Source organism: Sinocyclocheilus grahami, unplaced genomic scaffold (assembly GCF_001515645.1).
Source record: "Sinocyclocheilus grahami isolate Dianchi unplaced genomic scaffold, SAMN03320097.WGS_v1.1 scaffold223.1, whole genome shotgun sequence".
NCBI classification, from domain to species: domain Eukaryota; kingdom Metazoa; phylum Chordata; class Actinopteri; order Cypriniformes; family Cyprinidae; genus Sinocyclocheilus; species Sinocyclocheilus grahami.
The window spans coordinates 1,225,700-1,240,555 of NW_015505402.1; the positions used below are offsets into that span (position 1 = coordinate 1,225,700).

At 38.1% G+C, this 14,856-nt stretch overlaps 1 protein-coding gene across 3 annotated transcripts in view; it reads right to left on the reverse strand.

Annotated features, from left to right (window-relative positions):
• Window positions 1-12,212, reverse strand: part of vapb (VAMP (vesicle-associated membrane protein)-associated protein B and C) — a 31,833-nt gene extending 19,621 nt beyond the window's left edge. For 2 of the 3 annotated variants that reach the window (XM_016287608.1, XM_016287606.1), the window contains exon 1: window positions 10,706-10,890. In XM_016287608.1, the coding sequence (XP_016143094.1) occupies window positions 10,706-10,763 (58 nt within the window). In that variant the 5' untranslated portion in view covers window positions 10,764-10,890. Of the gene's footprint in view, window positions 1-10,705; window positions 10,891-11,878 lie in introns of those variants that run through there. The other variant, XM_016287607.1, reaches the window with a different exon arrangement.
• Window positions 12,213-14,856: the final 2,644 nt, after the last annotated feature.

Genomic DNA, 14,856 nt, shown 5'->3' on the forward strand with positions numbered 1-14,856 from the left:
AAGCAATAATAAAAGGACACATTTAATTTATAATTTGTCTTAAATTTTGTAAATTTTTTGTACTTTTGTAAAAAAATGAAATAAAATCGTGAATCGAATCGTGAGTTGAGTGAATCGTAACTTCATGACTTAACTGACCACAGCATTGCATGCACGTAGTTTATTTTGCACTTTGATATGAAAGGATACAGGCTACAGCGTGCCGGGGTGCTTTTGTGCGTGCAATTGAAGAACACGCAGTGCGAGCACAGTACCGTTTCCGCACTGTTTGACTCGCGCCTGGGGCTCATGTCAGATGTGTATGTATGCATGCATGTATGTATGTACCAGGAGCACCTTAAAAAAACAACACAACAAATTCCTGATTCTGAAAGCTGATTCTGATTCTGATTATTAGGTTGTTTTGGCTGCTATTTTTTTTAAGAGCTGCCGCTGCTGAACGTGATGCAGATCTGACACGCATCATATTTTCTCTCAACTCTTTTTACCTTTTTTGACCCACTTCAGGTCTTAAAGTCTCTATTAATGAGCTGACGAGTTGGATCGGGTGTGTTAGATGAGGGAGACAGTGCTGGGCTGCTCCAGGACAGTTTTGAAAACCATTTCAGAGACATGTTCTTAAATGTGACTCATATAAAATATATTACATGCGTGCACAGTTTTAAGGCAGCTTTAATCGCCTTTTTGTTAACTTCATGACTTAACTAACCACGACATTGCATGCACATAGTTTATTTTGCACTTTGATATGAAAGGATACAGGCTACAGCGTGCCGGCGCCTTTGTGTGTGCAATTGAAGAGCACGTGCTTCGAGCACATTACCGTTTCCGCGCTCGCTTAACTCGCGCCTGCCACCAAAGTGAAGAGGAGCACGCGTTTGAAACGTCTCCCGTTCTCAGTCATTCTGCGACCGAATAAATGCACTTCTTGTCAAGAGAAAAAGTGACAGAAGCAGCAGTTGTGAGTGGGGTGGCCAACCCTAGCCCCGCCCCTGCGTTAATTGCGTTAAATATTTTTAACACGTTAAACTGACAAAATAATCGCCTGCGTTAACGCTCTCTAATTTTGACACCACTAATATATATATATATTTTTTTTTTAATTATTATTTATTTATTTATTTTTTGTATCAACACCGCGCCACTGGCGGTAGTTGGTCCATTACCACCGCGGTGGTAAAAATCTGCCACCCGCCTGCCACCAAAGTGAAGAGGAGCACGCGTTTGAAACGTCTCCCGTTCTCAGTCATTCTGCGACCGAATAAATGCACTTCTTGTCAAGAGAAAAAGTGACAGAAGCAGCAGTTGTGAGTGGGGTGGCCAACCCTAGCCCCGCCCCTGCGTTAATTATTTTTAACGCGTTAAACTGAAAAAATAATTGCCTGCATTAACAAACTAATTTTGACACCACTAATATATATAATTTTTTTTTTTTTAATATACATCAACACCGCGCCACCAGCGGTAGTTGGTCCATTACCACCGCGGTGGTAAAAATCTGCCACCGTCACAGCCCTAATGCAGAGGTCAACTGCCTGCTCTGCCAATAGTAAGAAATGGCACTATAGTATGCAGTGTTTAATAAACAGCTGTTTTACTAAATTCTTCAAAGATGAAATTCAGTGCAGTCCCATACCGTGATACGTATCGTATCATGGCATCTGTATCGTGATATGTATCATATCGTGACTTTGCTGGTGATACACAGCCCTACTGCAGACACAAAACATGCTCCCTTGAGAACCTTAAAAAAAAAAAATCACTGTACACATAATTTACTGTTGAAGAAGTTTTTCTGCCAAACAAGGTACAACAGCGGAAAAGCCTTAAGTGATTAAGCGTGCCTTTCGTACCGCTCGGAAATACCCAACACATCTGTCTGCAGTGATGCAGCGTTCATCTGCACAGAGAGATACTTAAATGGCACTATAGTATGCAGTGTTTAATAAACAGCTGTTTTACTAAATTCTTCGAAGATGAAATTCAGTGCAGTCCCATACCGTGATACGTATCGTATCATGGCATCTGTATCGTGATATGTATCGTATCGTGACTTTGCTGGTGATACACAGCCCTACTGCAGACACAAAACATGCTCCCTTGAGAACCTTAAAAAAAAAAAATCACTGTACACATAATTTACTGTTGAAGAAGTTTTTCTGCCAAACAAGGTACAACAGCGGAAAAGCCTTAAGTGATTAAGCGTGCCTTTCGTACCGCTCGGAAATACCCAACACATCTGTCTGCAGTGATGCAGCGTTCATCTGCACAGAGAGATACTTGGCATCCGCACGTGTGCAGATGTGACTCATCTTTCCAACTCGGTTTTTTGACGTCTATGTTTGATGTCAATTTGATTTATGTTTTTGACCTGTTTTTTGACGTCTATGTTTGATGTCAATTTGATGTCTTTTTGACCTGTTTTTTGACTGCAGTCCCATACCGTGATACGTATCGTATCATGGCATCTGTATCGTGATATGTATCGTATCGTGACTTTGCTGGTGATACACAGCCCTTGAGAACCTTAAAAAAAAATCACTGTACACAATTTACTGTTGAAGAAGTTTTTCTGCCAAACAAGGTACAACAGCGGAAAAGCCTTAAGTGATTAAGCGTGCCTTTCGTACCGCTCGGTTTGTCCAAGCAATAATAAAAGGACACATTTAATTTATAATTTGTCTTAAATTTAGTAAATTTTTTGTAATTTTGTAAAAAATGAAATAAAATCGTGAATCGAATCGAATCGTGAATCGAATCGTGAGTTGAGTGAATCGTAACTTCATGACTTAACTGACCACGGCATTGCATGCACGTAGTTTATTTTGCACTTTGATATGAAAGGATACAGGCTACAGCGCGCGCTGGTGCTTTTGTGCGTGCAATTGAAGAACACGCAGTGGTGACAGAAGCAGCAGGGTGGCCAACCCTAGCCCCGCCCCTGCGTTAATTATTTTTAATGCGTTAAACTGAAAAAATAATTGCCTGCATTAACAAACTAATTTTGACACCACTAATATATATAATTTTTTTTTTTTTAATATACATCAACACCGCGCCACCAGCGGTAGTTGGTCCATTACCACCGCGGTGGTAAAAATCTGCCACCGTCACAGCCCTAATGCAGAGGTCAACTGCCTGCTCTGCCAATAGTAAGAAATGGCACTATAGTATGCAGTGTTTAATAAACAGCTGTTTTACTAAATTCTTCAAAGATGAAATTCAGTGCAGTCCCATACCGTGATACGTATCGTATCATGGCATCTGTATCGTGATATGTATCATATCGTGACTTTGCTGGTGATACACAGCCCTACTGCAGACACAAAACATGCTCCCTTGAGAACCTTAAAAAAAAAAAATCACTGTACACATAATTTACTGTTGAAGAAGTTTTTCTGCCAAACAAGGTACAACAGCGGAAAAGCCTTAAGTGATTAAGCGTGCCTTTCGTACCGCTCGGAAATACCCAACACATCTGTCTGCAGTGATGCAGCGTTCATCTGCACAGAGAGATACTTGGCATCCGCACGTGTGCAGATGTGACTCATCTTTCCAACTCGGCATTTCAACATCTGCCTCTCATTTACACCCTGCTTTATAGCCCTAAAACATATTTATTACAGGACCATTTCATGATCATTATAATAATTCAGCTATCCAAGGTCTGAATCAATGAGCACTTATGTAATTTTGCCACGTAGGTCAAGGTATTAGTAGGCCAAAAAGGTGCAGCCCTGATAATTCAAACAGACATCACCGTATTTTAACAGCTTTATCACATTACTACTACAACTGGGTCACCTTAAAATCTCAGAGGGATCAAACCGCCTTTTATACTTCCATATAATTATTGGCTGGGGCTACTTCCTGAACTCCACAGATGAGTCTCAGCTTCAGATGCTTTAAATACAAAGTGGCATGTCTGGATGGTTGGGCTACCTGAGGTTACCTGCTAATCCAAAGCATCACAGACTTTTCAATGAAGTGTTTTGTATGGGGAGGAGTTTGAAACAGGAGGCATGGTCTAATTTTAATTTGAATTAGAGATAAAGTTGCTGTGGCTCCTTTATGGTGAAAGACCCATTCTAACCGCCTCCTGAGAGGGAAAAGCCATGTCCAGTGCTGAGAAATAAATGCATTGTACCTCATTTATAAAACATAAACCTGCAACTGTGCTTTGAACTACACCTAACAACTACAGAGTGGATTTGAGATCTCCACAGCTTTGTTAGAATGCCTTAATGTAAAGTTGGCTAAATTAACTCTTGATAAAAACAAGTCAAAGTACTGTTCTCAATTGTGCAGTACGTACTTTTAGCTTTGATTTAGAATCAATGGTCATCTTACAATTATTAAATTAAATTAAATTATATAAATCATGCCGAATTAAATGCATGATAAATAAGATGCATTGAAAAAGCATTTAAAAAAATATGTATTCAGAAGGATGCATGTCTAAAAACTACATTTTTCAACTTCACACAGCAATAAGATGTTCATGATGCAAGACCCTGAGAAAAAAATGCTAAGACCTAAGATGTTTGTCAGTGCACATGTCAGGAAAGTAACATATTAAGTATTTTTTCAGATTAAATTTTAAACATTAAGTGAAGTTTAAGCTTATTTAAAAAAAAAAAAGAAAAATAATTTTTTTTCCCAAAGTTGTTTGAAAAATTAGCTTGTTCTCTTTTGAATAAATTTATTGATTTTAACCCAAATCATATTTTTTTCTCGATTAGGCATAAACCTAACAAAATTACATATGATTTCTCTGAACACAAGACTTCATATCTAATGTTATTTTGTTTTTCAAGTACATTTATCATTAATGGATACTGGAAGTGGAAATCAAGACAAAAATAGTGAAAATGATTTTTGCAGCACAGCCCATATAACTCTGCTTGTTCCTAAGGCTTTTTATATTTTTATTATTCTAGTGTATTACATTCATGGTCTGAATAGAACATATAGAATAACAATAGAAAAAAAAATTAAATATAGTGGACCTAAAAACCTGTGAGAGCAAAACAGCTCGACAATAACATCAGGCAACAATTTCCCTGTAACTTTGTACTACCCTTTGAATCAGGACAGGTTTAGAGAAGCATTTTAAAACTGGCCATGTTCCACAGTGGAACCGACTCAGTCTCTTCTTCCTCAATTTTAGTGTATGATAAAAAACCAAAATGAAACCTGGAAGAGAATGATACTATTCCTGGTAAACACTTGAATGATTCAACATAAATAAGCATTCACACTAAATGAGCAACACTTGAAACAGCATTGCACTCACTTTTAAAGATATTAACATTAACCAATAACCTCGTGGCTTAGGTGACATCACTTGAAAAAATCGTTTCAGAGGAATCGTACACATGAAAATGATTGCTCAACAAGCAAGATCACCAAAGGAAAGCTAAGCAATAAAAAGGTGCAATGGTTACACACTCATTAGCCTTGAATATCAATGCTTATGAAAGGTTCGGCTGTTGATAAGCAGAGCTCATGTATGGCTTGTCAGGGACTTTGTGTGTGAGCTGTTCTTTTCAGTTTATTCATAAATGATCTCTAACATAAGACAAGCTTTAGACAGGAACCACTAGATTAAACAGTTAGCGATAAGTATTTTGAGTACAAACTAAACACACTGGGGAGAGCAAATGGCATTGAGAGTTATCTGGCATCGATATACATCTCCTGCAGCCAAGAACATGTCTAATGTCACCTCACAAGCAGTAGGAGAACTGCTCTCATTTTTGAAACATTTAGCCTAAACAATGAACCAAAGATTATGACGTCATGAACAATAATAACATTTACAACATTAGGTTTACAAAATGTCCCAGTTAACCCAAGACCAAATTTACAAGCTGTGTCCTGACAAATGACTAAAAAAGGAAGACTCTGTGGAGTCGGGCAGTAAAATAAATATCAAAATTAACTGCAAATTTTTAGTTTCCATTAGACAATCCATGTTAAGACAACCTTTTATAGTAATACGCCCTTAGATCACAACACCTTAAATCGCAATAGTCAAGCATATTCATTTTTTACAGAATTCAAAGATGAATAAAGCATAACAGAAATGGCCCAGGGATATGAGAATCTAGATTAGACTATAATCAACAGCAAAACAATAAAATGAGAAATATATTGAAATATGAGATCAACTAGTGTATAACGTACTTATTTTCAGCATATAAAGTTTCAGAGGGAGGAAAAGCCACTTTTACCCATTCCCAGCAATGCATGAACTAATAAGACATATTTTCATTTACATTTAGTCATTTAGCAGACGCTTTTATCCAAAGCGACTTACAATTGATGACAATAAAAGCAATCGAAACCAACAAAAGAGCAATAATATGCAAGTGCTGTGACAAGTCTTGGTTAGCCTAACCGAGAAAAAAAGGTTTTAATATATACTGTACATAACATATATCTCTTGAATGCAATACCAGTCGCTTTGTATAAAAGCTTCAGCCAAATGCATGAATGTAAATTTAAAGTTGAGCTCACTATAGCTGCACTGAGCTCCCTAAAGTTCACCCAAAACTTATATAGGCCTAACTAGGTCTGGGCGATAAAACGGTATCGATATTTATCGACGGTACACCTTCTTCGGTAACGATATAAAAAATGTTCGATATAGTGCACGATATAGGCACGTGCTATGAGTGATGACATGAAACATGAGTGCTGTGCCTGCCTGTGATGAGGAGATTGTGAGTAAAGAATGAATATTAGTTGAATTTAAAATAAACATTTGCATTTGAATGCAAAAATAGTACAATCCAACGTTAGATGTGCCTCAGGGAGCGTCATCAGTGGAGCACGAGATGCGGTGATGATGATGTAAGTGACGTTGTAGTTTAATGTTTTGTTAGTCTAGCCCACGAGACACGCAGTTGCTAAAAAAATATTAGAGAAATATAGAAGCTCAATGCGGGGAAGATCTTGATTAGGTTAAATTAGGTGTGATTGGCCGAATACCTCAAGCGTGAGACGGAAATGTTACGCCCCTTACCATATTGTGATGATGCCCTGTCCGGCCGGAGCAACGAGACATAAACATGAAAACCCATTATAAACGAGGCATTTGTTGCATCCAGTGGGGACATAATTACGGATTATAATGACTTATACTGTCTTTTTACGCGTTGCGTTGCATCGCGCCGCGTAAACATAAAACCATGTCTGCATTTGTGATCGGAGAAATGACAAACAACAAGCTGAATATTTGGGTTGAACTGTTCTGGAACAGTGTTGTAAATACAACTTAACCACTGATTTCGAGTCGTGTCCATTTTTGGAAGGCCACACAAAGTAGTTTCGCTTTCACAACAAAACACAGCGTCAACCACGGCCCTGAGTGAGCAGAGGCCGGGGGATAAAGTGAGGACCTGCCGGCGGGCTGAGTGAGCAGAGGTGGCGGATTCGACGAAGGAGCGGCCGGCGGGCTTGCAGCAACCACGGGTGACGACCCCGTGCTGGACTCCGCTTCGTTCACGGTGAAAGCCGATCCGGCGATTCACAGCGCAAAGTTGTAGTATTTCCTCAGCAACCAGCACGGATCAGCTCCAGGCATGACAAAGCTGATATCGTCCTCTTTTGGAAGGCCAAACAAAGTAGTTTCGCTTTCACAACAAAACACAGCGTCAACCACGGCCCTGAGTGAGCAGAGGCCGGGGGATAAAGTGAGGACCTGCCGGCGGGCTGAGTGAGCAGAGGTGGCGGATTCGACGAAGGAGCGTCCGGCGGGCTTGCAGCAACCACGTGTGACGACCCCGTGCTGGACTCCGCTTCGTTCACGGTGAAAGCCGATCCGGCGATTCACAGCGTAAAGTTGTAGTATTTCCTCAGCAACCAGCACGGATCAGCTCCAGGCATGACAAAGCTGATATCGTCCTCTTTTGGAAGGCCAAACAAAGTAGTTTCGCTTTCACAATGACTCACACAGCGCACTCACAGAATAAAAGTTACACCTTCTTTCTTTGCGTGAACATTTGGGCGGTGTTATGCAACTCTTCCCACATAGTGATGTAGACATGTGGGGGCGTGTTAGAACAAGCCGTTTTAGGTAGGCGTGGCTGACTCTTTTATAAAGAATATCACTTTGGATTTGAGACTTTAGTCTTTGCAACTTTAAAAGATCTTCTTTATGCATTAAGAGCTTGTAACACTCCAAAGAGAAATTTTAAATTGCATCATATGACCCCTTTAAAACCGAAACCAAGCTATTCACACAGAACGCATATTCAGCGCATTTTCTAGACGGACAAATACAACTGCTGCACACACGCGCGTCTCACACAAGAGATGTAGACAGCCATGCAAAGTCAAAACAGTTTAAACTTTTAGAAAACACGTCGCGCATTTTTGTGGAGGTTTTTTCCTTTTCACTGTGTCTCATATGTTTTTAAAGGCAATCTGCGTGATGGGCGATTCGGCTCTTTGTATTAAGCAATGCATAAATACGTGATGCCATTTTGTTCATAATTGTTTATGCAATTTACGAAATTATATTTGATTTATATGAGTTCTTTTAGACGTAAATGCAAAAATTTTTTTATAGACAGTTACTTCCTTAAGTTGACAATTTAATGTGCTGCATTACTTTGCTCATTGCGCCCTCCTGTGGCCTCGGGAGACAAGCCAAAAGTTTAACCTATTTAATCTGCATATAAAACATTAGAAATGAGACATTTGTTTAATTTTTATTTTGTTTTTGACTGTTAAAACAAAAAAATATTTGTTGTTTGTCTCAATAAATTTTTAATTGTATCAATAATTATCGATACCGAACGATATGAAACATTATATGGTTGATACATTTTTTAGCTATATCGCCCAGCCCTAACTATATAACTTTCTTTCTTCTGTAGAACACAATAGAATATATTTTGAAGAATGGTGGGAACAAAACAATATCGGCGCCCACTGATTTCCACAGAATGAACAAAAGAAACACAGCAACATTTTTCAAAATATCTTATATTTCACCTAAAAAACTATTGTTTTGGAATGACTTGAGAGTTAGTAAATGATAACTGATTATCCTGTCAATGTGATATGTGTTGTGCTGCTTATAATGTTCACAAAATATCTGCAAAATCAGCCTGAATGGGTTATACTAGCGGAATTGTACAGACTAACTAATTACATACCCACTCAGATATTTGTGGAAGAAGCAGTTTAAGCAAGTTCATTTCCGTTCCGGAAACCACTGTTACACATGAGGTGCATACAGAAGATTTATTGACTAATGGACTGGTTACTATTAATAATATATTAATAGCTGTTAATACTAGCAATTATTGATTGTTGGCGTGTAAAGGAAAAATATATACACAGTGATGCTCATTTGATTTTAAAAGTGTGATGAAACAGATTTAGTGACAGATCTGAAATGGATGTAATAGATTATTGAAAAAAAAAGTAGGGCGGGGACTTGGTTCATTCATTAAATGTTGACTGGATTTTGAGATGTGGGAATGGCAGATGAATGTGAGCTTACAGCTAAATTATAATATATACATATATGAATTGTAATCATATAATCAATAATATGCATTTAGAAAACAGATTTCATTTCATGCCTACTTTAATAAATACTACGCATATGCTATAAACATACAACAATATAGCATTGGTCTGCGGTCGATAGCAATTGGTGATACCCATACCTTTTACGCTAAAACTGGGTAAACATTAAATGGCACATGAACTAAAAGTCCCAAACCTTCCAGACGTCTATGAAATGCCAGTTTCAATGAAACATTATGTGTTTTCACAAAAATCCAAAAGTAAGTAATTTTACCACATCATTATAATAATTATATCCATGTCAGGTGGAACTATGAACCATGGCAGTAAAATAATAGTACAAGGGTCAAATCTTCTCACTGGTGCCGGAGACTTCCTGACTGGAAGCAGCTTCAAGGTAGGTATCAGTGTTGCCAGATTTTGCAAGAAAAAAATATGCTACCAGTTCTGATAAAATAAGACAAAAATAATCAACTTGCTTCACCAAAAGAAGCGGCCCAGATGTTCTTGCTTAAGATAGGAACTATTTCTCCTTCTGTTCATCTGAACATGAGGAGAAATGAAGCTCTTACCCACAGCGGTCATTCAAACAGAGAAATTAAGTCACGTAGTGACAGAGAAATATCACATTAAATAACGACATACACACTTTGTGTACAGGCTAAACACTAACATACTAAAGTCTCTGTTGTATTCTGGAAATAGCCTCATAATAAACCACAACAGCCCGTTTTTATAAGCGACTCTCTTAAACAAATGCAACGCAGCGTCGCTAATAACAAGCGGACATGGCAACACCGGTTTCACCGATTCATACTAACCGAATTAACCAGCCCACCAATACAGCCTGTATGTCAAGGCCTTAAACAGGCTAACTCGAGCTAACGTGCTTGTCAGTCTTCTGCTAAAAATAGTGAACACTTGATTAACCCGTCATTGTCACATGAAGGACATTTAAATGAGAGCCTGGAGTCTAAAACGATTCACCATCACGGCGCTGCGCCATATTATTATTACAAGGACTGAGGCCTGTCAGAAACGCCACCTCACCGCTTCTTTCTGCCCGTAACCCCTAAAAAACACGTCGGTTGACCCTCCCTCTTTGTGCTGGGCGTTATAGCCGCGAGTTCACGGCCGTGTCAGTCTCTCAGCTCACCTCGGAACCTCAGCTCGTGCTGCGGTTCTAGAAGCAGGACCTGCTCTGGCCTGGCCATCTCCCACTGCGCTTCAAACGCGTCGACTGCTGCGCTGGCGTCCGCTGGAACTGACGGCGACGGGCTTGACGGTTGAGGCTGTCGATGAGGACTTCTGTTACATTTATTGAAATAAAAACTCCACAAGGCAGTGGAAATAGCTAAAAGTCCCAAACCTTCCAGACGTCTATGAAATGCCAGTTTCAATGAAACATTATGTGTTTTCACAAAAATCCAAAAGTAAGTAATTTTACCACATCATTATAATAATTATATCCATGTCAGGTGGAACTATGAACCATGGCAGTAAAATAATAGTACAAGGGTCAAATCTTCTCACTGGTGCCGGAGACTTCCTGACTGGAAGCAGCTTCAAGGTAGGTATCAGTGTTGCCAGATTTTGCAAGAAAAAAATATGCTACCAGTTCTGATAAAATAAGACAAAAATAATCAACTTGCTTCACCAAAAGAAGCGGCCCAGATGTTCTTGCTTAAGATAGGAACTATTTCTCCTTCTGTTCATCTGAACATGAGGAGAAATGAAGCTCTTACCCACAGCGGTCATTCAAACAGAGAAATTAAGTCACGTAGTGACAGAGAAATATCACATTAAATAACGACATACACACTTTGTGTACAGGCTAAACACTAACATACTAAAGTCTCTGTTGTATTCTGGAAATAGCCTCATAATAAACCACAACAGCCCGTTTTTATAAGCGACTCTCTTAAACAAATGCAACGCAGCGTCGCTAATAACAAGCGGACATGGCAACACCGGTTTCACCGATTCATACTAACCGAATTAACCAGCCCACCAATACAGCCTGTATGTCAAGGCCTTAAACAGGCTAACTCGAGCTAACGTGCTTGTCAGTCTTCTGCTAAAAATAGTGAACACTTGATTAACCCGTCATTGTCACATGAAGGACATTTAAATGAGAGCCTGGAGTCTAAAACGATTCACCATTACGGCGCTGCGCCATATTATTATTACAAGGACTGAGGCCTGTCAGAAACGCCACCTCACCGCTTCTTTCTGCCCGTAACCCCTAAAAAACACGTCGGTTGACCCTCCCTCTTTGTGCTGGGCGTTATAGCCGCGAGTTCACGGCCGTGTCAGTCTCTCAGCTCACCTCGGAACCTCAGCTCGTGCTGCGGTTCTAGAAGCAGGACCTGCTCTGGCCTGGCCATCTCCCACTGCGCTTCAAACGCGTCGACTGCTGCGCTGGCGTCCGCTGGAACTGACGGCGACGGGCTTGACGGTTGAGGCTGTCGATGAGGACTTCTGTTACATTTATTGAAATAAAAACTCCACAAGGCAGTGGAAATAGCACAGTGTTACCCGATCCACTAGCGACTGTTGTGATGCAGCAGGAAGGGACTGTGGGAGAGCGAGAGGCTGGCCGTGACGTCACTGCCCCTGCAGTATGCACGGAGTAGTGGCGACGGATGTGAGGAGAAGGGTGTAGACTGAGGGTGTGGGTGGTCTTCATGGGTCATCTGTCTTCATCTTCAACCATGTTATGGTACATTTACAGTGGTATTTTCACATGTGTGTACATGCAATGACCTCTAAAGAAAATGATACTATTTTGCAGTTTTATAATTAAAATGTTTTTTTTTTTTTAATTATATTAATATATATATGAGATGATATTAGGTTATATATTAACAAAAAGGTATAATGTTAATAACAGGTAAACTGTTTTAATAAATAATATAATATAATTTAGGGCTAATATAATATAATACTGCTATAATACATAATATAATATAACGAAGACATTAGAAAATATATATTTTTCAATGTCTTAAATATAAGGGACATCAAAAATAAAATAAATATATGAATAGAAAATCTAACATAATAATATATATAAAATATTATTTATGTATTTTTTCATAATTATTTCAAATCGATTGACCTTATATTTAAGATACATGAAATATTTGTACCTCAAAAAGGTATTTGACACAGCAAAACGTTTAACTGAAAATAGTGAAATACTTTTTAAATGATATACTTACAATATATATATAATTATAGAATTTTTATTATATTAATAATATAACATTCACACACATATTTACCGTTATAATTATATTAATTTAATTAAAACACATTGTAATAATAATGATTGGCACAGCAAAAAAGTTTAAAGGTAAATAAAAATACATTTTTAAAAGAAATCTTCATTTTATCAGTGAACTACCCCAAAAAAAAGGCTATATTTATGCCAACTGCCAATGCTCTGATACATGTATGATATGTAGATTTTAGAATGTGTTTTTAGATTTTGCTTAATCAAGAAATGCTTAATCATAATGTACCGGTTGCACACAAATAATAATGTTAGAGGAGAAAATCTAAGTCTGTTCCTCAAATGCAGTGAAGTAATGCAACTGAATATATGGGAATCTAAGAATTAACATGAATGACTTAATCCTCAGCCAAGTTTCTGGATCACATTTTACTTGCATCTAGTTGAATTAGGTGAGATAATTTATGCTCAGTTTGGCAGTTGAACACAAGCTCTAAGAGGGTCGTTTTACTTTCCTCAGCACAATTAAAGGTTCAGCAGGGACCCCTGCCAAAGGAGACACATACCACAAGTGTCATATTTATATATATAGCCCATCAGTTTAGGAGGAACTATCACCTGCTCCAAACAGATTCTCAATCCCTCTAAACTGCAGGCAGACATTTGCACCATCTTTTTTTTATTTGTAACTAAAACTAGAATAATCAGTAGTAACTTGTCCCAGATCACAAACCAATAAAGTTGTACGTTGATTACATAACACAAAAAAATGAAAACAGATTTTGTATAATTTTATTACTAATAAAAAGCTCAACATTTCCCTTTTGCACATTCACAAATAAAATGTTATTTTCAAGCCTTCATTGTATGTCAAAATAATACAAGAGAAAAGCTAAATAGCAAGAACACTTAATGATTGGGTTAAATTACTTTTGTATATACGGAATTACAATGGTAAGTATGACATTGAAAGACTACATATCAATTAATTTACACAATTCATCTATGTGCTATATACAAGGACGTTAAGTACGTAAGCAGAATTTCACAACTTTCTTAGGGTCAGCCCAAGACTGTTGGCATTGTTCTTCAACCTAAACACCACTGCAAACCACACCACACAGCGTTTCACACTGTCTCTGACTCAAGTGTAGCATGTAGTTCCCCTCAAAGGCATTAATGCAAAGCCTGTGCTCCCTAGCAAGAGGAAAACATTTCAGCAAGTCCTTTTCAATTGGCTAAGAAATCTAGAACTTAAACTGGACTAAATGAGACGTTTGGTCTCGCTGTGGATCACAGGCTTTGTACAAGACAAAAAACAGCTATTCTACAACATTTAGAGTAATGCATTTCCATACATTGTAAAGGCCCTTCAGTGAGTTTAATTACACGTGACATTAGTTGAACTGTTTCCTTCTCCAATTAGTTTGACATGACAGAAAGAAAATAAAAAAGTTTAAGATTCTGGTTTGAGTGCAAGATAGTTTTACTTTGCCGTAAGGTATATTACAGACACTGGAAGAATCAATTTGAATGTTGTTCTCTGTGTAAACATCAATAGAAACCGCTTAGGACTGTAATTTTTCCAAGTTGTTTCAACTAGGGCAAGAAAGACACACAGCAATTCTGAAAAAGTGCAATTTTATCCCTTAAGAATTGTTCCAAGTAATCCCTTTTTTCCCATTTAACAATCACTGTCTTCTAAAGGAAAATATTGTGTTAAAATTCATGGATTAACTACAATTACTGTAATAAGTCTATAAATCTCTCAGCTATTATTACTGACAGCACACATTTTGGAGGGGAAAAGTATTATTATTGCACTTGTGAATTCCTGAAAACATTACGGTGCATTGGCATCACTGCATATAAAATCACAGGATAAATGACGGCAAAAGAAACGCAAGACTTTGACGGTGCCCATAATATTCATTCTGATTCACTAAACACTCCTATATGCCAATATTATGTGTCAAAAGCATATGCGATAATATATGTGACACATTTTTAAAGTACCATCATAAGACAAATTACAGAAGCCACATACTAATTTCTAAAAACAACAGAGA